At 49.9% G+C, this 25,707-nt stretch overlaps 1 protein-coding gene across 4 annotated transcripts in view; it reads left to right on the forward strand.

Annotated features, from left to right (window-relative positions):
* The window catches only part of HDAC7 (histone deacetylase 7), a 190,323-nt gene that overhangs the window by 50,889 nt on the left and 113,727 nt on the right, over nucleotides 1–25,707 (forward strand). The window contains exon 2 of one of the 4 annotated variants that reach the window (XM_081898110.1): nucleotides 19,228–19,302. The exons of 1 other annotated variant lie outside the window; for it this stretch is intronic. In XM_081898110.1, the coding sequence (XP_081754236.1) occupies nucleotides 19,228–19,302 (75 nt within the window). Of the gene's footprint in view, nucleotides 1–18,900; nucleotides 19,303–19,652; nucleotides 19,774–25,707 lie in introns of those variants that run through there. 2 more of the 4 variants (XM_081898109.1, XM_081898112.1) reach the window with 2 other exon arrangements.

A 25,707-nucleotide genomic window follows, 5' to 3' on the forward strand; every position in this document is an offset into this window, starting at 1 on the left:
GTGCGTCCCTCCCGGCGTGACGCTGCGCGCTGACGTCACGGGGCGGGGCTTTAATGGTGGTGTGCCGTGAGATTTTTTTTCAGTAAACAGGTGTGCCGTTGCCCAAAAAAGTTTGGGAAACACTGGGCTAGGGAAACCCAGCCAGATGGGCTGGGGTATAAATAAATTCTTATTCTTAAGAATGTTACTCAGTCAAACGCCTGGTTGAGGATAAAAGTTTTCGCCTGATGCCTAAAGATATGTAATGAAGATTTGTAATGAAGGCACCCGATGAGCCTTCCTGGGGAGAACATTCCACCAATGGGAAGCTACCACAGAAAAGGCCCTTCTTGTGTTTCCACCCTCTGGAGCTCTCCTGGAGGAGGCCCACGAAGAAGGCCCAGTGGGTGATCCCGGCATCAGGGTGGGTTCATAAGGGGAGAGGTTTGAGGTATTGTGGTCCTGAGCCATTTAAGGCCTTGTAGGTCAAAACCAGCACTTTGAATTGGGTCCAGAAACTAATTGGCAGGCAGTGCAGTTGGGCCGCGATTCGTTATATGCTTAAACTGTCTTGAGCATATAGTTTCCAAACCCTCTTCAGAAGCAGCTGTCTGTTTAATGTGTTACAGGAATCTAAACTAGAGGTTGCCAGAGCACAGATGCTGTAAGTTAGGCCATCCCTGTCCAGATAGGGGTGCAGCTGAGTCCTGCCAAGGATTACGGGTAGATGTTCTGCGACCGCAGGGAGGCACTTAACCAGCCAGGTTTTCCTTTGCATTAAGTTACAGCAAGCCCAAGTTATTTATTTTGTTAAATGTCTATCCTGCCCTTCCAAGAGTTCAGCACAATGGTGCCTCGTGGCACAGCTTTGGTGGACGTTATCGAGCCAGCAGGAGGCCAGAGCCAGTGACAGGAAGAGCCACCTAAGGCTCCATTTACACTGTACATTTACACCACTAAACAATCCTGGCTTCCCCCAAAGAATCCTCGCAACTGTGACCTGTTTAGGGTGCTGAGAGTTATTAGGAGAGCCCTTTTCCTCTCCCAGAGCTGCAGTTCCCAGAGTTTCCTGGGAAGAGGGAACGACCATGCTGGGAATTGTAGCTTTGCGGGGCAAATAAGGGTCTGGGGCAAGGGGGAAGCCATGACCGTTACAGTGGTACAGTACTGCTTTGAATGTATGGTAACAGATGCGGCCTAGTTTTGTCCCCGTCCTCTTCATGCTGAGTTCTGCAAGGGGCAGTGGCAAGACTGAGGCTGCCGCAGGGAAACTGACAGGCAATGCCACTCCCAGAGAAGAGAGGAGACAGGCAGATGGGTGGTGGCGGCTGAGGACAGGTTGAGGTTGGTGGGGCAGTGCCCTGCTTGTTCTGATGGAGCAGCATCAGAGGCAGATTGGGGGAGTGCTACTGGTTGGCCCACCCTGGGCACTGAGCCGAGAGTGCACAGCAGTTGGTGCCACAACAGTGACTTAGAATGGAATGCGAGAGGCGGGGGGGGGGGGACCCAGGGCGCAGCTGAAATTTGAAAGCCCAAAGTACGCCACTAGCAGCTCCCCAGGCTCAGTGTGAAGAACACGGTCTATCACTCCCACCACTACCACTTTCCACTTTATGCTCTTTGTTGGCTCTGCTGCCACATTCTGTGCCAGCCAAGCCCCAAAGGCCTTCCAAAGGTCTCATGCCAGGGGTGAGTAGTGTCAGGGTCACAGGAGCATGCAGGTGGGCACAGTTCAAAGATGGAGATAACTCTTCATTAGCAAAACACAACCTCCGCAGACTTGGTTGAGTGTCAGGCCTAAGGAGCAGAACACCTCATTCCCAGTGGCCTTCATGAAAATCAGTTGCCAAGACTGAAAATCCCTGCCTCCTCACAACAGTCTATGTCTCCTCCTTTCCAGGGCTTTCCCCAAGCAATTGGAGATGGTGCCTGCCTGCAACCAACCTCTCCTCCGCCCTTTTCATATTACTTCTGGTTCTGGGGGACAAGCGGAGAGGGGAGGTTGTTGCAGCAGGAGGGGGAAACACCTGTTACTCTTCACCAGCCTGACTCCTCTCTGCCTCTTGGCCTCCCTCATCCCACTCTCCTGCTTGAGCTTCTGCCTCTGATTCTAGACTTCTGTCTGCCACAGACTCTCCCAGCTCACCAAGCCCCATTACCTCTTCAGCTTCTGCCACCTCCTCCTCCAGTCTTCTCCCTCTTCTGCCTCTGACCACTCATTGTTGTCCCACCACCCCTTCCGGGCTCTGAGCCTTCTTCCCTGGGGGCTCCCCAGCTGGTTCCTCCCACTATTCCTCTGCGTCCAGCCAGTCCACGACGTCCAGAGACTAATGTGAATTTTCCTTGTGTACAGTAGGCCAGTTCCTACACATGCTCACACCCTCTTTATCTTCCGCCAAGGCAAGCAAGAGGCACTATCAGGATTCAGGAGCACATTCTAGCTGCAAAAACTTGGAGCGGTGAAGCAGGGTGAGGGATGGGGAGAGTTCTAAGAGCCAGCTCTAGAGGCTGGGGGGGGGGCTGCATTCGGACCTTGGGCCTGAGGTCCCCCCCCCCAACATGCAGGCTCTTACCACACGGGATCTGAAGGCACAAGATGGTGCAGCAACTGTGATGAAGCTCAGCTGGGGATGGGAGATTGCATGGGAACCCCCTGTCCATTGCCCTGCCTGGAGTTCCACAGAGGAAAGATGGGATAGAGAGATGTACTCAATAAATAATTATGGGGAGAGCTTCTCCTGTTAAGTTTTTGTATGTCACACCACTGTGAACTGCACATGCGATCCTGTCAGGAGGAGGATAAAAAGTTGGCAGTCCTAGTCAAGGGAGCTTGCTCTGAACTTCTGTGTGATTGTTGTGTGTTTCTACCTTGGTTATTTATGAGTGCAGCTTCCAAGGCTGGGGGGGGGGGCACATCCACATTCAACCTTTTGCTAGAGTGTGGCTCTGGTAAACGGGGATAGTTTGCACAGGCGGGGAAGATCATTCACTTGCCCTGACACTGTGGGTTCTGGCAGGTTACGATTGCCAAGACACCCGGAGCAGAGATGAGAAACAAACATATAACAAGGAAACAGGGCCAGCAGGGGCTTCAGGGACTTCAGTGTGCAGGCACAGCTGCAACCAGAGCTTCGGTCTTGGTGCAAAAATAGTGTCTTTGAGGTGCAAACTCAAGGGCTGGAGCCATTTACCACTGGAGACCCATCAGGCATAGGCTGGGGTGAACTGCCTGTGCAAGTACAAGTCACATCTACACCATACATCTGAAACACATTTAAAGCGCATTTGGCCTTCCACAATCCTGAGAACTGTAGTTTGTTCAGGGTGGTGGGAATTGGAGGGGCAAACTATAGTTCCCAGGATTCCTTAGGAGAAGTCATGTGCTGTGAATGCATGGGGTAGGTGTGGCAGGGATTCTAAATTTTAAGGGAAGAAATCTAGGGTACAAATGGAATGATAAAAGCAATTCAGATGCTTAAAGTGCTTTACAGGCATTACCTAGTTGGAGTATTTGCAACAGCTCTGTTGGAAACCAATGTGCTGTCATTGTTAAACAGTGTCCAATGAGGAACTGGGAGGCCAGGATTCAAATTCTCCCACTGGGCCACGAAACCCCCTCTCAGCCTAACCTACCTCACAGGGTTGTTGTGAGGATAAAAAGGGGAGGAAGACAATTACATGCACCTTGGAGGAATGGAAGAAAGAAGAATGATCCCCCATGCTGCAGGTGGAGGGGCGGGGAGGTGAGTGAGTGAGAGTGAGAGACTTCACAAGGGCCATCTAGTGACTTCATAGCACATTTGAATTGGGGAGGCCCTGATCTGCAACTCCATCTCTTAGCCATTATGCTCCGCACAGCCCTGTGATGTTTGTGGCAAAACTATAATTGGCGCTGGGAGTGTCTTGCTGCTGAAAGCAAGGGTGAGGCTAGCCATGTTTAAATGCTAATTGTAGCGGTTAAGGTCATTTCTTAATGGTACACAAATGTAGCTTGAAGGAGGAAGGGCCGAGTGGGACTTGTGCCTCTCGCGCTCTCCCTCTGTCTCTTTGTGTGTTGACTTTTCTGTGAACGATCCATTGGCCATAAAATAAAAAAGTTGCCATGCCATGGTTTATATTGTTTGGGGCACGAGGAGTATGTTAACATTTCCGTCAGTAAATGATGTAGAAAGTAGGTCAGAGAGGCCCCTAACTATAACCAGACTCTTTCAGAGGAACGGCACTGCTGCTGCTGCACCCAGCTGGTTCTTTCACTTTAATTTCCAACGTAGCTGTCAGGGTTTCTGGGAGAGAGGAGGAGATGACAGAGGAGACGGAGAGCGAGTGGGAGGAGGGGCAGAAGGATGAGGAAGAAGATGACGGAATTCTGAGGGAATCCACGAGTCTGAGCAGCGAGTCAGAGGATTCTCAAAAGGGGGTTACCTTAATCAAGCAAAGGGGAGGAGAAGGGAGAAGCGGAGAGGAGCCCAGTGGAAGACAGAGGAAGCAAGAGACGTCTCAGCCGGAACGGAGTAAAGGGGGTGGAGTCGTCAGCCTCTCGGAGGGAGCAGGATTAGGAGAGAACAGAGAGAGGGGGTTGGAGCAGGGTGTTCAGCCGGAAAGGGTGGAGAGCAGAGCAGGGGGTGGTGTAGCGGTCGAAAGAAAGGTCAGCAGCAACGTACGCGCGCCAAGTTCAAGCGTAGAGGCGCGCGGAAGTGGAGAGAGCTCAGGGGAGGAGCCCGGCCCTAAAGCCAGAAAGAGGGGGGAAGAGGCAGCAGAGGATTCAGCCTCAGGCGAGTCACGGAGAGAGGGAACCCAGGGGGGCAGGAAGACCCTGCGGAAAAGAAAGGAGAGGAAGAGGTGGTCTAGAGCCAGGCTATTAAGTTGGTGCGGAAGAGGGGAGGAGTCAGAGGGGACTTCAGCGGTCTAACGTGGCAGACGTACGGCCACAATGCTGAACTGTATGAGAAGCAGAAATCTTCAATAAACTTTTCCTGTAAATAAGCTGCAACGGAGTGAGGTCTCTTGTGAGCTGGGACCAGATCCGGGTGGCCGTGACAGTAAGTCCCCTCTCTGAAAGCAAAAATTTTTTTTTGCGAAGCTCACGAACGGGAGCAGCCATGAGCGCTGAGGAGCAGCTGGTTGCATTGCGGAATCAGGTTACCGCTCTCACATCGGCAGTCATTGCTTCGCAGAAGAAGAATGACGACTTGGAGAAGACGTGCCAGGATTTGCAGGCAAGGTGGGAGCGCGCGGACAAGGCGGGGGCCCCAGGATCCAGAGCGGAGGGCATTGCGCTTGGACGGAGGGGGGGTGCCCTAGTTCCGCATTTTAATGGCAACTTGCAAGACTATCCCAATTTCAGAGCGGACGTTGTATATGCACTGCACTTACTCCGTCACGATTTTAAAGATGAGGAGGAGAGAGTGGGGTTCATTGTTTCGCACCTGCATGGGGAGGCCAGGGCTTGGCTACGCAATTTGTGGCGCGAAGATGGACCGGCCCGTCGCGATTCAACTGCGTTCATCAAAGCGATGGATTCTTGTTTTCAATCCTCTGTGGATGTGGACATTGCGCGCCGTCAAATGCACGGGCTGAGGCAGGGGAAAGCGACTGTGCGCCAATACCACTCTAAATTTTTTGCATTGCTCACCGCCTTAGATTGGCCAAAGGACAGTAAACCGGTCAGAGATCTTTTTTGGGAGGGATTGAGCCCCCCCATCAAGGATGAGATCGCTAGGGGGGACAGACCCCAGACCCTAGAAGACGTGGTGCAACGGGCTTTAGCTCTTGGAATTCGACATGAGGGGCGTCCGTGGCATGAGGAGGACGGGCCCCAAGCGCGTGCGCAAGCAAGGACTCTCCCTTTTGGGCACAGGGACTTCAGCCGTGCGCACCCCTCGCCAATGGGGAAGGACAGAGAGGAGCCAATGGAGATTGGTGGTGCTAGGGCTCAGAAGCCATCCCAGAGCCCTGTCCCTGGTGCAGCCAAAGCGAAGCCTCCTAGAGGAACCAGGAAGTGTTACATCTGTGACAGTGCGCACCATATGGCGAAAGAGTGCCCCCAGAGGCTCCAGAAGCACACTGCAGCGCTGGCAACTGTAACAGCAGAGGTGCAACCAGGGGAGCAGCTTCAGGGAAACGACAGTGCCTGGCTGGAAGCAGAGCTACTGGGGCTCAGCCAGGCGGATCTGTAGACAAGCCCCCAGCATCACTGCAGAGCGTGGACCCTTTGCCTCCCAAACCGGCAGTTCTGCTCACAGCAACACTCCAGTTGCCTGATGGGAGACTCCTTGAGGTTCCAATAACGATCGATTCGGGAAGCAACGCCGACTTCATGGGACTGCAGTTCGTTAAGCAGCACAACATGGCGCTCCTGCCTGCAACGACGCCTCTGAACGTGGTCACGGTGGACGGCAGGAAGTTGCTGGGGGGGCAAGTGGTGCAGCAAACCCCTCCCATGATGATGCAGATTGGCAACCATCGAGAGCTTATTAGTTTCAATGTCACCCACTTATCGGACACACCCATCGTGTTAGGCATGAGTTGGCTGGAGAGGCACAGTCCCGCGGTTGCGTGGTACCAGAGGCAGATCAACTTTTGTTCATCGTATTGTGCTCAGCATTGCTTTCAGACCGATCAGGGAGGAGAAGCTGAGCAGCCATTGCATCTGAGTATGGTGCAAACAGTGCCTCACAAGTACCAGGACTTCTTGGAGGTTTTCTGTGAGAAGGAAGCTGACAAGTTGCCGCCTCATAGACCTTACGACTGCGCGATTGATTTAGTGCCAGGGGCGCAATTGCCTGCTGCCAAGCTGTACTCCATGTCGGAGGACGAAATGCAAGAGCTTCGGGAGTTCATAGACCATAACCTCAAGCGCGGTTTCATCCAGGAATCTAAAGCAGCGGGAGGCAGCCCTGTTTTCTTTGTGAAGAAGAAGGACACGCCCCAAAAAAGGCTTATAGTGGATTACAGGTTCATCAACAGCTTGACTAAGCCCAAAGCTTTCCCCATGCCCAAGATTGACGACCTTTTAGCGACCGTCAGGAGGGGCAAGATTTTCACCAAGCTGGACCTACGTGGAGCTTACAATCTCATCCGCATCCGGAAAGGAGATGAGTGGAAGACCGCCATGTTCACCCCTCTGGGCACATACGAATACAGAGTCATGCCTTTCGGCCTCCAAAATGGCAGCCACGTTTTTCAAGCATTTATGCACCACGTGCTAGCAGGTCTCCTCTACAAAAAGTGTGTCTGCTTTCTCGACGATATCCTGATTTTCTCGGAATCGCCGGAGGATCACGATAAGGACGTGAGGGAGGTCCTGCAGAGGCTGAAGGAACACAGGCTGTACGCCAAGTTGGAAAAGTGCCAGTTTGATGTCAGAGAGGTTGATTTCCTTGGCTACAAGTTGTCCGACGAGGGACTGGCCATGGACAGGGCTAAGGTTCAAGCGCTGTTGGACTGGAAAAGCCCTCGAAATCGGAAAGAGGTCCAGAGGTTCATCGGCTTTGCCAATTTTTACCGCAAGTTTATTAAAGGTTTTGCGAACGCGACGGCGGCGATCACTGACACCCTCAGTTCCAAGAAGAAGAAGTTCGTCTGGACCGAACAAGCGGAGCGGTCCTTCCGGACGCTTAAGGGTCTTTTCGCCTCCGAAGAGCAGCTGCTCCACGTGAATCCCGGCAGACCCATGCGGGTAGAGACCGATGCGTCGGATAGAGCGGTTGGGGCCGTTCTTTTGCAAGAGGATTCACAAGGCAACTGGCGACCGGGTGCGTTCTACTCCCGGAAGCTCAGCAAGACGGAGCGCAATTATACCATATGGGACAGGGAGTTGTTGGCCATTCATGCAGCTTTCAAAGCGTGGCGACACTTCTTAATAGGAGCCAAGCACACGGTGCAGGTCCGCACGGATCACAAGAACTTAGAGTATTGGCGGACGGCTAAGTTGCAGACCCAGCGACACATGCGCTGGGCGGAGTTCTTTGCGGACTTCGACTTCAAAATAGAATACATCCCAGGAGACTCCAATGTTATTGCAGACGCGCTGTCCCGAAAGCCGCAATACTTGGAGGAAGCAGCTCCAATCGCAGCAAAGCACATTTTCGCACCGCAGGCGTGGACGTGCGCTACCATCGCAGTCGACCTGGACGCGGTGCGACGCGCGTTGCAAAGGGATCAGTTTGCACAGTCTAAGATGGAGGAGCTACGCGGAGGGTCGCGACACAACGATGAGTTTCAATTACAAGATGGACTTTTGACTCGTAAGGGTGCCCTTTACGTGCCCACCGACGATCTTCGAGCCAAGGTTCTGCAACAGTTGCATGACGCCCCTAGTGCAGGCCATTTCGGCAAAGAAAAGACGATGGAGTTGGTGGCTAGAGACTTTTGGTGGCCCCAGATGAGAGGAGAGGTGGCGGACTACGTCGCCAGGTGTGATATCTGCCAGAGGTCCAAACCAGTGCACCAGAAGCAGGCGGGATTGCTAGAACCGCTGGAGACACCGCAGCAACCATGGGAGAGGGTAGCGTTGGACTTTGTTACAGACCTGCCCAGCTCCAGAGGTAAGACGGCGGTGTTAGTGGTGGTGGACTTGTTCACCAAGATGGCGCACTTCATCCCTTGTGCCAAGGTGGCGACGGCAGAACAGACCGCAAAGCTCTTCATCGATCACGTCTTCAGAGTGCATGGACTTCCGCAGTCCGTCTTGTCCGACAGGGGGCGCCAGTTTGTTTCCACTTTCTGGCGAAAGCTTCTGGGCATCTTGCACGTCAAAATCAACCTGACATCGGCGAGGCATCCACAAACCAACGGTCAAGCGGAGAGGGTCAACGCGATCATGCAGCAGTACCTGCGGTGCTACGCCAACCAGCGACCTGCGGCGTGGGTGGACTATCTGCCGATGGCTGAATTCGCCTACAACAACACGAAACACGCTTCCACCGGGGTGACGCCTTTCTTCGCGAACAATGGCCGTCATCCCAGAACCTTCCCGAGATTTGCGGCACCAGGAGGGGGGGGGCCTCAAGATGCCGACCAGTTTGCAGCGGAGTTGCAAGAGGTGCACGAGGAGCTGCGGAGACATTTGGAGCTGGCAAAACAGGCGTATAAGGTGCAGGCCGATAAGCACAGGAGGGCGGGAGAGGACATCCAGGTTGGGGACTGGGTGTGGTTAGCAGCCCACGCGATGCCGGCCAGGTCATTGGCCAAGAAGAAGTTAGGACACAGGCAGCTAGGGCCATATCAAGTTGAGGCTAAGATCAATCCGGTGGCTTTTCGTATAGCCCTTCCGGAAGGTTCCAGGGTGCACCCGGTCTTTCATAGGTCGGTGCTCACTCCCTACAAAACCCCACACAGGTTTCAAGAGTCAGGAGCACCCCCAGAGCCACGTAGGAGGGCGCCTGAGAGGGGGGAATCGCCAAGACCAGAACCTCTTAACGAGGTCACAGAGATACTGGACTCGAGATGGGGGGAGGAGGGAGTTGAATATTTTCTCGCCAGGGAGGGCACACCAGCCGCTGCTAATAGTTGGGTGCCAGGCTACGAGTTAGACGAACCCCTTTTGAAAGAAGAGTTCCATGCACTTTTCCCACATAGACCCATGCCAGCTGAGTACTTTGATGACTGGCTTTTCACACCCACATTGTCAGATAGCACGTTCAGGGGTTTCTCTTCCCCCGAGGGAAGAACACCAGAATCAAGCCCGCCCAGGGGATCGTGCTCGGGGGTGGACACGGAAACCCCTTATTGGTGGGAGGAGCAGCCAGAGGAGGAATGGCGTAAGAGGTGGCTGATAGGTCCTTGGCGGGCAGCACCGGAGGAAGTAGCGATGGAAGCAGAGACTGAGAAGCATTTGGGGGAAGAACCCGACTTCGAATACACTTACACAGAACTGCCAGCAGAGAACATTGACGTAGACGACCTGTATCCTGAGCCTACCCCCGAAGAGCCGCAGTTTCCACAACCGGTCCCCGGCGAGCGGGAGGGGGGAAGGGGGGGCTTCGAGGGGGGGATGGATGTCAGGGTTTCTGGGAGAGAGGAGGAGATGACAGAGGAGACGGAGAGCGAGTGGGAGGAGGGGCAGAAGGATGAGGAAGAAGATGACGGAATTCTGAGGGAATCCACGAGTCTGAGCAGCGAGTCAGAGGATTCTCAAAAGGGGGTTACCTTAATCAAGCAAAGGGGAGGAGAAGGGAGAAGCGGAGAGGAGCCCAGTGGAAGACAGAGGAAGCAAGAGACGTCTCAGCCGGAACGGAGTAAAGGGGGTGGAGTCGTCAGCCTCTCGGAGGGAGCAGGATTAGGAGAGAACAGAGAGAGGGGGTTGGAGCAGGGTGTTCAGCCGGAAAGGGTGGAGAGCAGAGCAGGGGGTGGTGTAGCGGTCGAAAGAAAGGTCAGCAGCAACGTACGCGCGCCAAGTTCAAGCGTAGAGGCGCGCGGAAGTGGAGAGAGCTCAGGGGAGGAGCCCGGCCCTAAAGCCAGAAAGAGGGGGGAAGAGGCAGCAGAGGATTCAGCCTCAGGCGAGTCACGGAGAGAGGGAACCCAGGGGGGCAGGAAGACCCTGCGGAAAAGAAAGGAGAGGAAGAGGTGGTCTAGAGCCAGGCTATTAAGTTGGTGCGGAAGAGGGGAGGAGTCAGAGGGGACTTCAGCGGTCTAACGTGGCAGACGTACGGCCACAATGCTGAACTGTATGAGAAGCAGAAATCTTCAATAAACTTTTCCTGTAAATAAGCTGCAACGGAGTGAGGTCTCTTGTGAGCTGGGACCAGATCCGGGTGGCCGTGACAGTAGCATTTCTGTCCCTCCTGTTGGAGGAAAGAGACAATCCTTTTTAAAAAGAAAAGAAAAAAAGTCAAAGGCAGCATGGTAGAAAGTGGTGCTTCCCGTGGTGCTCATTTCTTTACTGCCATCTTTAGCTGAAACAATTTTGCAGGGTTGTTGCTTTTTTAAAAAGCACTGTGAAAATCTGAGAACAGACAACTGTTTTTAAGAATGCAGAGAAAGTGGTTGGCAGATGGCTCCACTTCCTGTATTTTTGTTTGCCTGCTGGTCAAACAGGTTCTGTAGGTTTTAAAACAACAAAAACCTGCAAAGCTTGTTTTCCAGAGATAAAACTGTAAAGGTACCTTGTACATTAGGAGCACTGACCTCTTCTTCCAAGCTACCTACAAATCTCAGGTGGGGAGAAAAAACACCCTGTCATCTGTTTCCAAACATAGTGGGAAACTGGTTTGGATGGTTGAAAGAGAGTCAGACTGTGGGCATCAAGGAGTCTGTCACATCACCTTCACCCCTCTGAAAAAGCACCCAGCCCTTCACTTCTGCGGAGTTCCCAGAATGGAGGGGTAATTATCGTAAATACTAGTCCTCTGTGATGTGACCATGTCTCCAGGCTGTCCCTTTGTACTGGGCTTTTCAAGTGTGTGTTTGTGTTTAAATCAATGTAAAGTCATTTAAAGCAAACATCTCTCCTGTACCACTAGGAGACAGAGCCATAGGATTGGGGCTGGGAAGGGGGTCTCTGCATTCCCCTTGAGCAGAAGATGGGCCAAACTGTAACTCTCCTGAAAGAAGTAGAAAGAGGTGCATTTTGATCCATTTCAGCAGAGCAGTTGCTCACAGTCTTGTTTATTTGGAATCAAATGTAGGACACACATGCACTGCCGGCAACCTTTGCTTCTTTCTGGTTTTGATTTAGTTTGGGTGAATCCAGTTGCTTAGGTGCTGCTTTCCTTCTGCTCACTGCAGAGCTGCCTTCCTGAAGGAGGAAGCCTGTGTTTCCCCAGCATTTCTTTTATAGTTACCCCAGAACTTTCAAGCATTTAACTTGGGCACATTCAGATTTATGTGTGTGACAATAAAACAACAAAACAAAACAGGGAGGGGTTCCAGGGGAAATGACAGTTGGCAATCCCAGCTGCCACTGAACCCATACACGCGATTTTGGTTTTAGGAAGGATCTGTGGAACATGACCCCCACCCAAATTGCTGGCTTACAGAGCCATCCCTCTGTGCTTCTGCATGAGTCACCAGTTACTTCCAGGCAACCTGTTTACCGAGCATTCATCCTGATTATATTTACACATAGCTTGTGGAGAGGTTTGACGCTATCAGCCATTTATTGTGCATTTATTCTCATTTGTTTGCAGGGAGGTTAAAGAATGTTGCCTCAAGCACCCCACATTTTCAGGTGCACTCACTGTCACTTTCCTTGGCCAGAAAAAAACAAAGTCTGATGGTGTGGGAGCAGGTTTGTTTTGTCCCACTGAGAGCTGCGTGTGCAAAGCAACAGGCAGGGCAGTAATGACATGGGGGAAGCAGTGTCTCTGTTGCATCCCACTTTGATGTGTGACTTCAGTCTCCAGGACAGATTGAGATGGATACTACCTGCCCATTTGGGGTGACAATGCTGCCTCCCTTACCTGCCTCCTGGTGTGAATAGATTCTGCATGTGGCCAAGAGAAGGGAGGGGAACATACTAAAAAAGGTAAAGGTACCCCTGACCGTTAGGACATACTAAGGGCAAACCTTTATTTCTCCTCTGAGGAAGCAGGTGGTTTTCTTCTTGAACTTCCATGCAGATTATTGAACATCCTCAAGGACTACATACAATCCCTGAGCCACAGTTTGGTCCTTCCATTAGACCAGCCTTGTTGCCTTTCAGATGTTGCTGGGCTGCAGCTCCCTTCATCGCTGAGCATTGGCCATGCTGACCAGGGTAGATGGGAGCTGTACTCCAAAACATCTGGAGGTACCATGTTGGGGAAAGCTGAATTAGACCATGGAGGTGGAGGCCTACAAATAGGTTTCTGGGTTGAGGAAAGGGAGTCTTTTAGGAGTCTGCTGAAGAGGGAAATTTTACCTGGTGTATCCCTTAGAAAGGCAGATCCTGTATATGCATTCTCTTTTGTGGACCCAGTTGCTTCTCATCTGCTGGCTTGAGCCAGGACGATCTCTTCCAGTCAATGGGGACGTTGAAGGAGACACTGAAGAGAAAAGCCCATGTGCATCCTTGCAGAGGGAGTCAGTGGGTTTCTTTCTTTCTGTGCTGTTCCTTCTTTGGAAAAGGGAAGTGCAATCCAGGGGCCAGGGAAACCTCATGCAATTCTGTTTGTTAGAAATGCAGTTCCTGGTCTTTTAGAAGAAGCTGAGTTGAAGCTGGTCTATGTGTCACATCCCTCTGGAGCAAGAAGCTGGAAATTGCCTTTGCCTGATGGCTTCTCCACTTTGTCACCATAAAGGGTGGCTTGGTGGATCATCACATGGTTCATTGGTGTCTCAAGTATGGGAAACCCCCACATCAGGCAGTAGAACCACAAGAAAGACCATAATTCAGTGGTAGAGCGTATGAGGGTGAATGAGTGTCCATATTATAGCAAGTGCTACTCTGGAACTGACTGAGCTATTCCTACATTGCAGAATGTAGCCTCGAATATCTGTAAAGCCATGTGAGCCACACCTTTATTCTAAGCAACTATTGGGGGGCAGGAGTTTCCTACCTCCTTCACACCTGGGTCATCTATACCATGTTCACTCTGAGTGACCTTGTGGCACTTGCTAGGACCTTAGCATCTTGGGACTTCTTTTTCAGTTTCACATGAATGAATTCTCTTGATTTGTACAACACATTTCCCCCACTTCCATGATAGTCATGCTCCCTGGTATATATTTTCTTGTAATGATAATCCAATTAAGCTACCTTTTTTGTGTCTTGTTTTTGTCTTGTGGGTATAAATAGCCGCATGAGAGCGGCTTGTGCTAATTTTATGCCTCTTCCCTTGCTGACGTAGTTTTTGGTTTTGGTTTTGATGAGCTGGTCCATATCAAATGTCAGAGAAGCAGCCACTTGAAAGGAAGTGTAGCTCGTAACTGAGTCCCCTGGAGACCAGGCGCAGGAAATGACAGCAGTGAAATGAAACACCTCCAGCCTCACTCTCATCTGGATATATGACAGCCTTGTAAATAAACTCAACAAAGGTACCAACCAGCCTACAAACAAACAAACAAACAAACTGGGGGGGTGGGGGTGGCTCCTGCAGGCAGTTCACTGCATTTCTATGCTGGATATAGAAGAGGGGGTTTATCTCTTCCGGCATCCTGATTAGTTTCTGTGTGGAGTGCAGGGGAGGTAAGGAGTCATCTGTTCCTGCTCCTCCAGTCCTCCCACTAACCTGCATGGAATTTCTGGTTGCTTACCACTTCCAGGCTAGTGCTTAAATGCAAGGTTGGCAGTGATCCAGCAGGACTCTTCTCATGTACTTAAATTTTGAAAGTTTCCTCCGACTACAATAGTTTCCTTTTGCTGATGTTTTCTCTCTAGCAACTGGAGTCTGGAACGGGAGATAAAATCCAGCTATACCTGACTCTGAAGAGAAACTCTTCGCTCAACAATCTTACCTGAAATTGAAACATTTGAACTGGGGTAATAACCATTAAATTGCCAGTACCAAGTAGGGTGGGCAGATGCAAAAAGCAGATGGGGATTTAATAGCTGACAAACTACATCTGCTAAAAATCCCTTCTCTTATGCCACTCTTACAAGCACGCGAGTCCTCTCCTCTTTTGTATCTTTGCACCCGGATTTGGCCATTGAGGTTCATTACCTTGAGTAGGTAGGGTTGCCAGAGAGAGTACACTGGGGTCTTTCCCATTGTTCTGTGATATACTAAATGTGGATGCTAATTCTCACCAGCCCAACCCAGCATGGCAAATGGTCTGGGATAACGGAATTTGTAGACCAGCAACATCTGGAGGACACCACATGAGCTTTCCATGGCATATACCTTTGAAAGAGCAGAGGAAATGGAAGATAACCCACCCAGTTTCTCCATGCACCTCTGTCCTGCCCCATCCTCTGTACATTACTTTTGCCAATAGGGAAGGAGCAATACAAAAGCTCTAGTAGAGGAAGAGGGCTGGAGAAGCTATTGCTTCAACATGTCTCACTTCCAGAAGAATTTTGCAAAACTGTTTTGCAAGGTGTCTGTGTTGAGCTGGCAGTTCAATGAGTGCTGAGATGTTCATATTTGAACAATGATCCAGCTCTATTGATAACCCTTTTTGGTAAGGGAGTTGACCTTTCACCTGCTAAGATGGGGATCTAGCCCTCAAGGGACCTTTTACATATCTCTTGCCTAGACATATCCTTCTGCATCACCCTGATGCTGGTTTTGATTCAAATACCTGGAATAACACACATACATAGACACGCACACACACACACAGCCTCTGTGTTTGAATAACAGTCCCAGATCTAGCCGAACTAAAACAATTTTGTTTGCCAATGAAGTGGCAAACTCATCACATAAGGCAGGCAGTGACTCAACCGCTGGGTAAAGGCTGGCCGGTCCCTTTCTTGAGATGCCAGGTGATGACTCAGCTGCTGGGTAAATTCACTTCTTGGGACTGCTTTACTTTATCACACTTTGTAAATGCAGTGGCATTAAAGAGAACCCATAAGAAAATGCAATTAATGGAGAGTGTGCTAAAAGAATAGTCCCTTTTACTTTATCTAGAGAGCACCAAAGTTTTGTGACAGAGTGCACAGACTTTCCCTAGGGCTCCGTGAAGTGGAACTGGTGCCTTTTCTCATTTTCTACAGCAGAAGTGAGGAACCTGTGCCCCACCCCCAGCCACGGCTGCAGAACTCCAATTCCCATCATTAAGTATCACCAATAGTTAGGGACAAGAGGAGTTGTTGTAGTCAGCATTGTTTTGGTAAAGGTTTGTTGTTCCTAAGAAAAACAGATATGCATCATATACCTGAGAGTCGGCCTCACTCAATATGATGAGCTTCTTTCTGAGCAAATGTGTATCAGACTGCCATCTTGGAGGCTTGCTTTGGGCAGGCAGAGTGGTTCTGCAGCAGTTTCTTATTAGCCCTCTGCCTGCATCCTAAAACAGCAAAACCCTGTTTGGTGCTGTTTGGTGAGGAAGGAGAAAATTGATGATGATCATCTGACAGCCACCAGCTTTATTTATTTATTTTCCACAACAGTTCCTCAATAGAGGCAGTTCTGCTGGAGCGGGAAGAACCTGGGATTTCAGAAGTGCACCTTTAAAAGTTCATAGCCAGCTTTAAAGTGCCCTCCACTGCTGGTCCCTTGGTTGGGGGTGGACATATTTTTGGATGCTTGCACAGGTGTCAGAAATGCTAGTTATGGCACTGGTAGTAACAGAGAGAACTGGAGGCCAAGGGTGTGGCTTGCAGCATGCGGAGTATTGGGCAGGGTAGGAGATGGAGAAGAGGGGCTGTCTTGCTAAACACCTTCTTCCAGGGATACCAAATGCATGAAACTTTCAAGTTTTCATTCTGGCAACCATGAGGGCTGTAAACTGAAAGAAGCAAAGAGATTTTATCAAGAATCTGGGACCGGTAAAAATGTATATACAGTGTTACCTTCTGGCGACCAACACCAACATTTCTGGCTCACAAGCCTGCAGCTCCCCTCACCCTCTTTAAGAATGGGTTTAGTGAGTAAAGTCACAGCTGTAGTTCCTCCATTCTCCAATAAACAGGATTTCAAAAAATAAAAATGGTGTAGGGGCATTATGGAATAGAGAATGACATTTATTGTGTTCGTCCATCAACCGTAGTAGAAGTTTACTCAGGGAGCTCCAAAGGGTAAAGAGAAGTATTGCTACCATTCCACCCATAAAACTGTCCATTCCGCCACAGCCTCTGTCTCACAAGGCACCACAAATTGATTCCTTTCTCTCTCTCTTTAATGTACTATCTATTTATTTGAGTTATATACTGCCCTTTGTCAAAAGAACTCAGGGCAGTTCGCAAGATAAAAACATGAGATAAAAGCACAAGTAGTTAAAACAGAAACAACAAAAGAATACCCCCAAACTTATTTAAAATGCTGTAGAATATTAATAATTACTCTTTCCCCTTCCTGGGTACATAACACAGCAATCTCTCTTTATTAATGCTCAAAATCATACTTTGATTAAGCATAGACTGATCTCTCACAAAGATATCTCGATCCAATTAGGTGTTGTAGTTTTAAAAAAAGAAGAACAACAACTTGGGATATTATCCTTTTGGTAATAAAGGAATGAGAAATGTGAATTAACAATAGGATACTAAGGAAACAGTCCTTCTTCCCCCCCCCCCCAATGCTGTGCTAGTTCTCATCTCTTCAAGGCTGCCTTCCTAAGCATAAAGTGGAAGTAAATGCCATTAAAAACAAGTTTACGCAGTTCATGCACAGTTACCTGTTACTAAGCCCTATGGAATTTAGCAGGACTTACTTCTGAGTAAGTGTGCTATCAGTCACATTTAATTTACATTGAAAACAATGGGATTTAAATCATTATTAAGCATTTGCCTGGGACCCATGTCTGCCCCTCGAGTTCAGTGGGGCACCTCATTGGGTCTCCCCCTCCCTAGGTAAGCAGAGTGTGGCTCAGACTTGCATGTTTCCTTTCCTTGGAATGTGTGGGGAAAGGTAAAAGACTTCTATCAGTCTTGACCCTCCAGGTGTTTCAACTGCAGCTCACATTAACCCAGCCAGCAATCCAAAATATCTGGAGAGCACCAGTTTGGGGGAGGTTGCCTCACCTGTATACTTTGTTAAAGCAACGCCTGTTTTGTGTTGTTGTTTTTTTTAAAAAAATATTTTTATTTTAAACAAGGGAATAGAAACAACACAGGTATTGTAAAAAGTTTATGACATTTGTGGGGGGAAAGGCTAAATGCAGACTTGCATAACCAAAGAAATAACTTTAGATTTACTTGAGGGAGAAAGATGGGGGGGGAGGGTAAACAAGGTATCAACATGCCATACACAAAACGAAGGCTGAAGCAAGTCTGTGAGGGCACCAAGTTGGGAGTATGTATTATTATTATTATTATTATTATTATTATTATTATTATTATTATACTGCCCTATACCCAGAGGTCTCAGGGAGATTTACAGAATAAAATCAGAATATAAACCCACAAAATACATGACCAAAATAAAAACAACCCAGCTATAACCCAATATTCTTCACTGACTCCTCATTCCCTGGCAGGGAGGGGCTTTCTTTTGTCATTCACATCAGGTAGCCAAATGTCTTGGTCGGACTTGGGTTGCCATGTGTCCCCTTTTTCGTGGATAGAGTTGTCATAGGAATCCATAGTTAAACGTAAATGTGTCCTCTCTTTTGCTCTTCAGAATATGGCAACTCGAAATTCAATGAAATTAAATTCAGTTTGAGGCGGGTGTGGGAATCAGTGTGGGTTTTGGGTTGTATATAGTATCGAGTCATATCATACAGTATCCAAATAAATTTGGGTATATACAACCAGATACAGTATCCACGCCTCTCTCAGGAGCATTGGCTATTCTTCCGCAGTTCTCCTTGACGTGATGTTGTGAACAGGGAACAAACATGAAAGTTCAGAGAGGCTTCTTGATGCGTGTTTGTCTCAAATGAGACCTAATATGCATGAGATTACCCGGCTAAAGGCAAGTTCACAGCTGTCATTGGGATTGTACGTACTTCTGGTGCACATGTCAGAGACTCATATATAATAATATTTTGGGAATGATTCGTGTCCTTATGGAGCTGCTTACTTTTGTACTTTCTGGATCATATTCTAAAGTAGTTGGGTTAAATATTATCAATCAAGGAATCATCTTGCTTCTCCCCCCCCCCCCGTGTATTTCTTCTCAATAATTAATTCGGTGTGGCTCCAGCAAATTTGTATTCTAAAAGTCCGGCGACGGGGCTCCGGCACCAGATGGAGCGCTTGAACAGCAAACTTCCCGTCAGCCCGCCTCTGGGTTGCGCTTGCGCCAATCGCGAGCGCCCCTGCCGAACAATGCGGCTCCCCCCGCCCCTCCCGTGTGGGTTTCTTTCTTTCTCTTGCGCGCCCCCCCCCCCCGCCCGTTCGCCGGCTCCTCCCCCGCCGCCTTGGCTGCGCTCGCTGCCGTCGGGGGGTGTGAAGAGGGCAGGCGGGCGGGCGGGGAGACTCGGGGCCGGGCGCAGGTGGATCCGCCCGCGGCTGCCGAGGGATGGAGCGGGCCGGTGTCGCCGAGCGCCGCCGCTGAGCTCGACTTTCTCTCCGCCGCGAAGGACAAAAGCGTCGCGGGCTTGATGGCCGCGGGAGCAGCCGGCTGGCTGGTCCGCGCGGAGCCGTGGATGTGAGCTCCGCAGGCGGGCTCGACGGGGCTCAGCCGGCGGAAGGAGAGCCCCCCATGCCCGGACTGCACCCGGCGCTGGGCAGCAGCAGCAGCGCCACTCACGACGCCGATTCTCTTTTCTCCTCCGCAGATGGACTTAAAGGGCGAGCAGCAGGCGACCAGAAGGGCGTGAGCGCCGACGGCGACCGCGGCGCCTCCAGCCAAGGTAAGGCGCGAGCAGCGGCGCGCCGGGGGCGACTCTCCGGCCAGGGCGGGTCGGCCGGTTGCGCCCTGCAGGGCGGAGGGGTGCCGGCTGCCCGCGCGGCTGCGCTTGCGAAGGGCGCAAAGGGAGACGGGGCTTTGCCGGGGATGCGCGGCAGAAAGGGAAAGGAAGGAGGCGGCGTGGCCCGCAGAAGCTATTTTTTGCATCTCTCCCCCCCCCCCCCGCGTGACTCGGCCTGTGTGTGTGTGTGTGTGCGCGTGACAAGGCGAGGGACTTGGCCGGACCGCCCGCGAGAAAGAGAAAGGGGAGGCGGAGGCTTGACTTTCCTTTCTCTTTCTCCGCCGACGGGGGGCGGAGAGGCCGCGTGCTGTGCCGAGGGCGAGGTTTGTTGAGAGCCCGGGGCTGCAGTCCCAATGACGCGTGGACTGCGAGGGAAGACTCTCAGAAGTTACTGGGGCTTCCAATGAACTGCCCGTGTTCTCGTGGCTTCCTGGTGGTTCACCTCTTTCCCCACCCTCCGCCCCCCACCTTTAAGGCGCGCGATGTTGCCCGGAGTGTCATTGCGCCCCGTTACATGTTCTTTGGGTGCATGGCTTTGAGGTTGTTCATTGTGGCTTGGCTCACTGGCGTGAGTTGTCTAGATCCTTTTGCTTCCTCCCAATCCTCCTTCCCCAGTAATGTTCCTCTAGAATCCTAGAGCTGGAAAGGACCACAAGGGTTCATCTAGTCCAGGAGTCTTTGGTTCCTTGTGGGGCTCAAGCTCATAACCCTGAGATTAAGCATCACATACAGCAGATGGTATTTATAAAAATGTGTCTTGTGTTTTCAAAACGCTTTTATATATATATTGCTTGATTGCAAATCTCTCTCCTCGCCTCATTGCATTTATCTACCTGTGGACACAGACTAGTTTTCCCTAAATTGTTCTCAGGACCCTGCTTTTCAATTTATCTGAAATCTGCAGCTTAAATTGGGACATGGTGTGGCCTTTACACTCAGGAAAGGGTTGTACATCTCAGTGGTGGAGTATCTGCTTTGCATGCAGGCTCAATCCCTGGCGTCTCCAGGTAGGGCTGGGAATATCCCCTGCCTGAAACCCTGCACGGACACTATTAGTTAGATGGGCCAATGATCTGACTTGGTATGAGGCAGTTTCCTAGGTTCTCTGGGCCTTGGGGGCTTTTAAGGGCCAGGCCCCAGGTCTGCATGAAGACCTGGCCATCTATTCCTGGTTTCCACGAGGGAGCAGTGCTGCTTTGGCTGAAGCAATGGGTGGCACTAGTTGGCCTTTGGATGAGTTCCAGCTTGCTCGACACTGTTAATGAAGTGTAGCTTTAAAGCATCTGCACACCCACACACAGCCCAAGTTAGAAATGTCTGTGAGAAGCTATGGATGTAAAGAGATGGTTTGTGATGCGCTGGTGGTGCTCCTTTCATCCTCATTCACCATCCTTTTGGAGGTAAGAATCACTTGGGGACTTTCCAGTGTGCTCACAACAGGTCAAAGCAGCACAGCTTAGCTGTCTTCGCAGTCTTGAGGTGTCTGTCTGTCTGATTGTGCCTCAGGCCTTATCTACAGTTAACTTTTGCCACACACTTTCTGGGCACAGGTCCGTGCTTTCCCAGTCCACACTGGAGCGCTCTTCTTTTTGCCCTGGAGCTTTTGCCATGATAACTCACTCTTTAAAGCTGAAGGGCAACAAACAGCAATTCGAGTTTTCTGAGAATTGCAATTTGGTGCGATGCTGCAGTGAAGAGTGGATTTTTGTGGGGAAAGCTTCAGAGCCAAAATAGAGCACTCGGACCCGGAACTTGAAAGTGCAGGCTGTGCCTAGGAAGTGCAGAGGCAAAAGGTAAGTGTTGATAAGCTCATGGTCTTGTCCCTATACTTGATCTTATGACTTGGTGCAGATGAAAAGTCAACACACTTCAGGCTTTGGTAGTTAGTATGCACCTCTGAATGTGATACTTTGTTAGGTTGTTGTCATGGGACCTTGAGTGCAATCTGTTTGAAGTTTGTGAAATGGTCAGGAACAAGAGTCCTCAAAATGTGAGGAGGACCTCTCTTTCAGGATGTTAACCACACTGAGGGAGTGTGGTTGAGCAACAGACCTGGCGATGTTCAGTGGGCATGAGAACCCTTTTCTCATGTTATTTGCATTGTAGGGCAGGAATGAAGGAAAGTTTGACCCTCCAGATTCTGGTAGATTCCAGCTCCCATCATCCTCAATCATTGGCTGGGGCTGATAGGTTAGGGATCCAGCAACACCTGGAGGCCTGCAGGTTCTCCCTCTGTGCTGTGGGGTTGAGTGTAACTGCACCATTGGTGCTGTCTCTTGATGTTTATATATTCAATATGGACAAAAGGGGTGGATAGTTGTGATCAGCGGCTCATAGGAAACTACTATATCATGAGGTAAACCATTGGCCCATCTAGCAATCTAGCAACCTTCTCTGATGGGCAGGTACTTGGAGAGGCCAGAGTCTGAACCTGGGTTTTTTTGCATGCAAAGCAGATGCTCCACCATGGAGCTGTGGTTCTGTGTTAAGAACATGACTACTGTTGTGTAGGTGGTCCATGCAATCGTTACCTCTGAATGAGTGGGATCCTCAGTTATTTGTAGCATCCATAGATGAGCAGCTGCTCATGCATAGCCACCCTTTTGCTGAATGTGCAGTCCTCATAGGAACATAAGAAAAGCGTGGCTCGGTCAAGCCAATGGTCCATCTAGCCCAGCATTCTCTTCTCACAGCGGCCAACCAGATGCCATTAGGAAACTCACAAGCAGCACCTGAGTGCAAGAGCAACTCTCCCCTCTGGAGGTTTCCAGCAACTGGTATTCAGAAGCATTGCTGCCTACAGCCATGGACAGGCTTATGTGCACAGTCCCATTCTACTTTCTGCATGTGATCAAGGGCTTAAGGGACTTTGGTTTCTCTCCTTCCAGAGTCAGGATACACACATTTAAAGCTGGTGATCTCCAACAGGGCACCCATGGACACACAAGCTACCACAGAGGTCTTCCCTGATGCCCACAGGATTAATTCTCCTGCATCTCCCCCCTCCTCTTGAAAGAAGACATTGTGTTGGAGCCAGTAGAGTAAGTTGTGGTGTGCACTTGGTTGCAGGGTGTGTGCAGTGCACATGGGCTCCAAAAGGTTGGCAGCCCTGGTTCTAAGATATCTACTCTGGAAACTGGGTAGAAGATTTCAAGCACTTCCTGGCTGAGGTTGTACCATTCCCGTGCTTTTAGTGTTTCCATCTGACATGTAGAAGAAAAAACCAGAAAACGAGAGAGGTTGGAAATCCACTATTTTTCTCTTACATTATCAAACATTTTTAGGGTTTCAGTCCCACCAGACAGGTTTATCCTGGGTGTAGGTGTTGTTGACCTCTGTATCACTCTGACTTGTTTATATCTCTTAAGAACTCAAGGCTGTAATTTTATACTTAACACTTAACCTGGGAGTAAGCCCCACTGAACATGTGTAAGATTTTGCCTTTAATTTTGGAATGAAGTCAAATTCTAGAGTGTGCATTTGTGCTTTTCAGAGAAGAAAGAATTCCAGCAGGTGAGTTTCCTCCATCTCAGCAGCACTTGGGTGAGCCATGCCCCACCTAGAGATATTCTCGCCTCCCCCCCCCCCGCCAGCCTTGATATGCAATTCCTAAAGGTGCCGGATGAGCCCTCTACCATCTTTCTCACCAAATAAGATTTATGACTCCTCTCTTTTGAGGCCTTGCTCATCTTTGCCTGTTATCTCATCCTGATCTATACCATCCATATTTTGATTCAGGTTACTGGATCTATTTTGTGTTTTCTGGAGTCAAACGAGGGTTCAGGGACAGACCATAAGCAGCCTCCTGATGCATGCCATGCAGGACGGTGAAGAAAGGAGGGGGAATTGTAGTCCAGCAGAACTTGGAGGGCCGCAGGGTCCCATACCTGCTCTATCAGGTGTGAGTATCTCAACAGGCTTTTGACGAGCAGCATCAGACGAAACCATCTTTTCCACAGAGCTTTTAAACCCTTCTCATGAGTGGTGGTTGAGCTGGCTAGATGCAAAAAGGGGACAGGAGGCTCCTGCACTTTTAATAGTTATTTGGTAGAGGGGATTTTGGCGTGCAACAGTTAAAGGTGCTCCCTGTCCTTTCTTTGCACCATGGCAGATTTTTTTGCAAAGGTCTAGGATGTGGAGGGGGAAATGGCTGTGCAATTAAAATTTTAAGCACCCCAATTCCCTCTCAGCCCTGATTACAAGGTGAAGCAGCCTTTAGGTTGAGTTCCAACCTGTAGCTCCATCTCAAGTGTTCAAAGGATTTTGTGGGGGTTTTTTGGTACAGATCTGTTTGTCAACACATACCTTTGTCTTGATCAGCCCGTGCAGAGGAGAGGGCAGCCGGGTACACTTGCTTTGGGCCTCCGTGTGCTATGCTGACTAGGCAGTCCAACTAGGAGCTGGCTCCTTTTCGTTTGAGTTTATAACTTTATTCCTGGCTGGGCCTCAGACAAGATCTGTGTGCACCTGGTCCTCAGTGTATGGTGGTCCCAACCTCATTTCAGATTTGGGGTGTGTACCCACCCACCCCACTCACACATGAAAACAAAGACCACCACAGCCAATCACAAATGAACAGCCACATCCTAGGCCAACCCCAACCTCTCTCACCACCAAAGGAATACAAGTGAACAGCAGAGAACCTGCACAAGCAACGCTGACACAAAACCCCACTTATATTAAGTAAAATGGAAACATCACCACCCGACCCCACACCTACTCATCCCCCCCCCTCTTTTCCCCTATTCTTCCTAATGTCTCAACAAATGAAACTGATTTGTAAAAATGTTACATGGTAAAAATACGAGAGACAGACATTACATATACTTTTGTAAATCAAGAAAATCTTTAATAAAAATACATTTAAAAAAAGATTTGGGGTGTGTATGTGAGTGGTGCAGAAGCTCAGAAATCACCGCTGTTTAATTGTAATGTGTCAAAGCGATGATTGGAGGGCACATGATGTAGCAGTCTTACTGAAGCTAGCCAGGTCTGCGTCTGGTCTGTTGGCCATGCTGGCTGGGACTGATTAGAGTTGGAGTCCAACATTTGGAGGACCTGATCCAATTTGCTACGGAACTACTGACTTTGGGGGTGAGGCTGGTACTGGTTAAGGTTCCTTGCAGAGAGAGGCAACTAGATTTTGGCTTAGGAGTGCTTCCACATGCATTGAACTAGTCCATGTGCTGCTGTGGGTGGTGTTTTATTGCCAGAGTTCCAATGGGGAATTCCACTGCCATGGCGATTCCGTAAGGAAAATGCGTCAGAAGCTCCTGCTCAGTGTTGTGTCTGGTGTCTGTGATTGCCTTGTGGGACTTGCACTACAAGAAGCTCTGAGTCCTGCCTTTGCACATCATTGGTTCAGAAGGAACCTCTGGCGTGTACACACGTGACAGGACGATGGCAACCTAAATCTGCTGAATTCCGCAAAAGAGGTGCTGAAAATGGATGAAATGGTGGAAAACACTGCTCAACTTTCCTCTCTGTCATCATTTTATTTTGTGCTTGTATTAATAGCCAGACCTGTGAAATTCGTGTACTCTTCTGCTATTTGGGTGGGTGGGGCTGGGGGAACTGGCATACAGCTTTGCTGCTGAGCAACCTCTGCTTTCATCATGGGTACGTTTACATTTTTTGGAAAATGTTCAAGAGGCGTTTGCTGAAGTCTCAAGTGAGAGGAGGGTCAGTCAAAGCTTCTGGCATTCAGAGATTAGTCTCCTCTTTTCGCACTGGGGCGATGGCTTACTATTTATCTGCCTGTATGCCAGATAAGTGGAGGGGGAGATCTGCCTTGTTTCACAGGGAGCTTCAGCTAATCCGTGCTTCTTGCTCTGGGTCTACCACCCAGCCACACGCCTTCCTCTTCAAATATGCAGCTCAGGTGGTACAGCTGCTCCTGGATTGTACCATTTCAAACTGCTTGTTACCTTTTGGTGGGGTGGGAGAGACTATTAAATTCTTCCCTGTATTCAAAAAACAAACATCAAAAACTAGATGGCCTTGCTATCCTCATCTGCTTTCCTTACATAGGGTTTCCCTTTCCTCTCCGCTGCCCCATGGCAAAGCATTCAGGCATGTGATTTCCCCACCTGCAGTCACAAGTGGTACACGTCTTTCTTCCGCCTCAGTGTTGGAAGCTCAGATATGCAAGCCAGGTGCCCCGTGGCTCCTTAAACCAAGGTAAGACTTGCCAAAACAGGATGCCTAGTTGCCATTTTGGGGCAAGACAACACTAAAGTTTTATTTTCCAAATGATGGACTGACTGAGGTAGATTCTCAGTGAAACATCTTCCTAGTTCAGATGACAATCTTGAGCCAGGTTAAAAACAGGTCCACATATCCATTTCT

The sequence above is a fragment of the Podarcis melisellensis genome, assembly GCF_964234715.1.
Source record: "Podarcis melisellensis genome assembly, chromosome: 2".
In the NCBI taxonomy this organism is placed as follows: Eukaryota; Metazoa; Chordata; class Lepidosauria; order Squamata; family Lacertidae; genus Podarcis; species Podarcis melisellensis.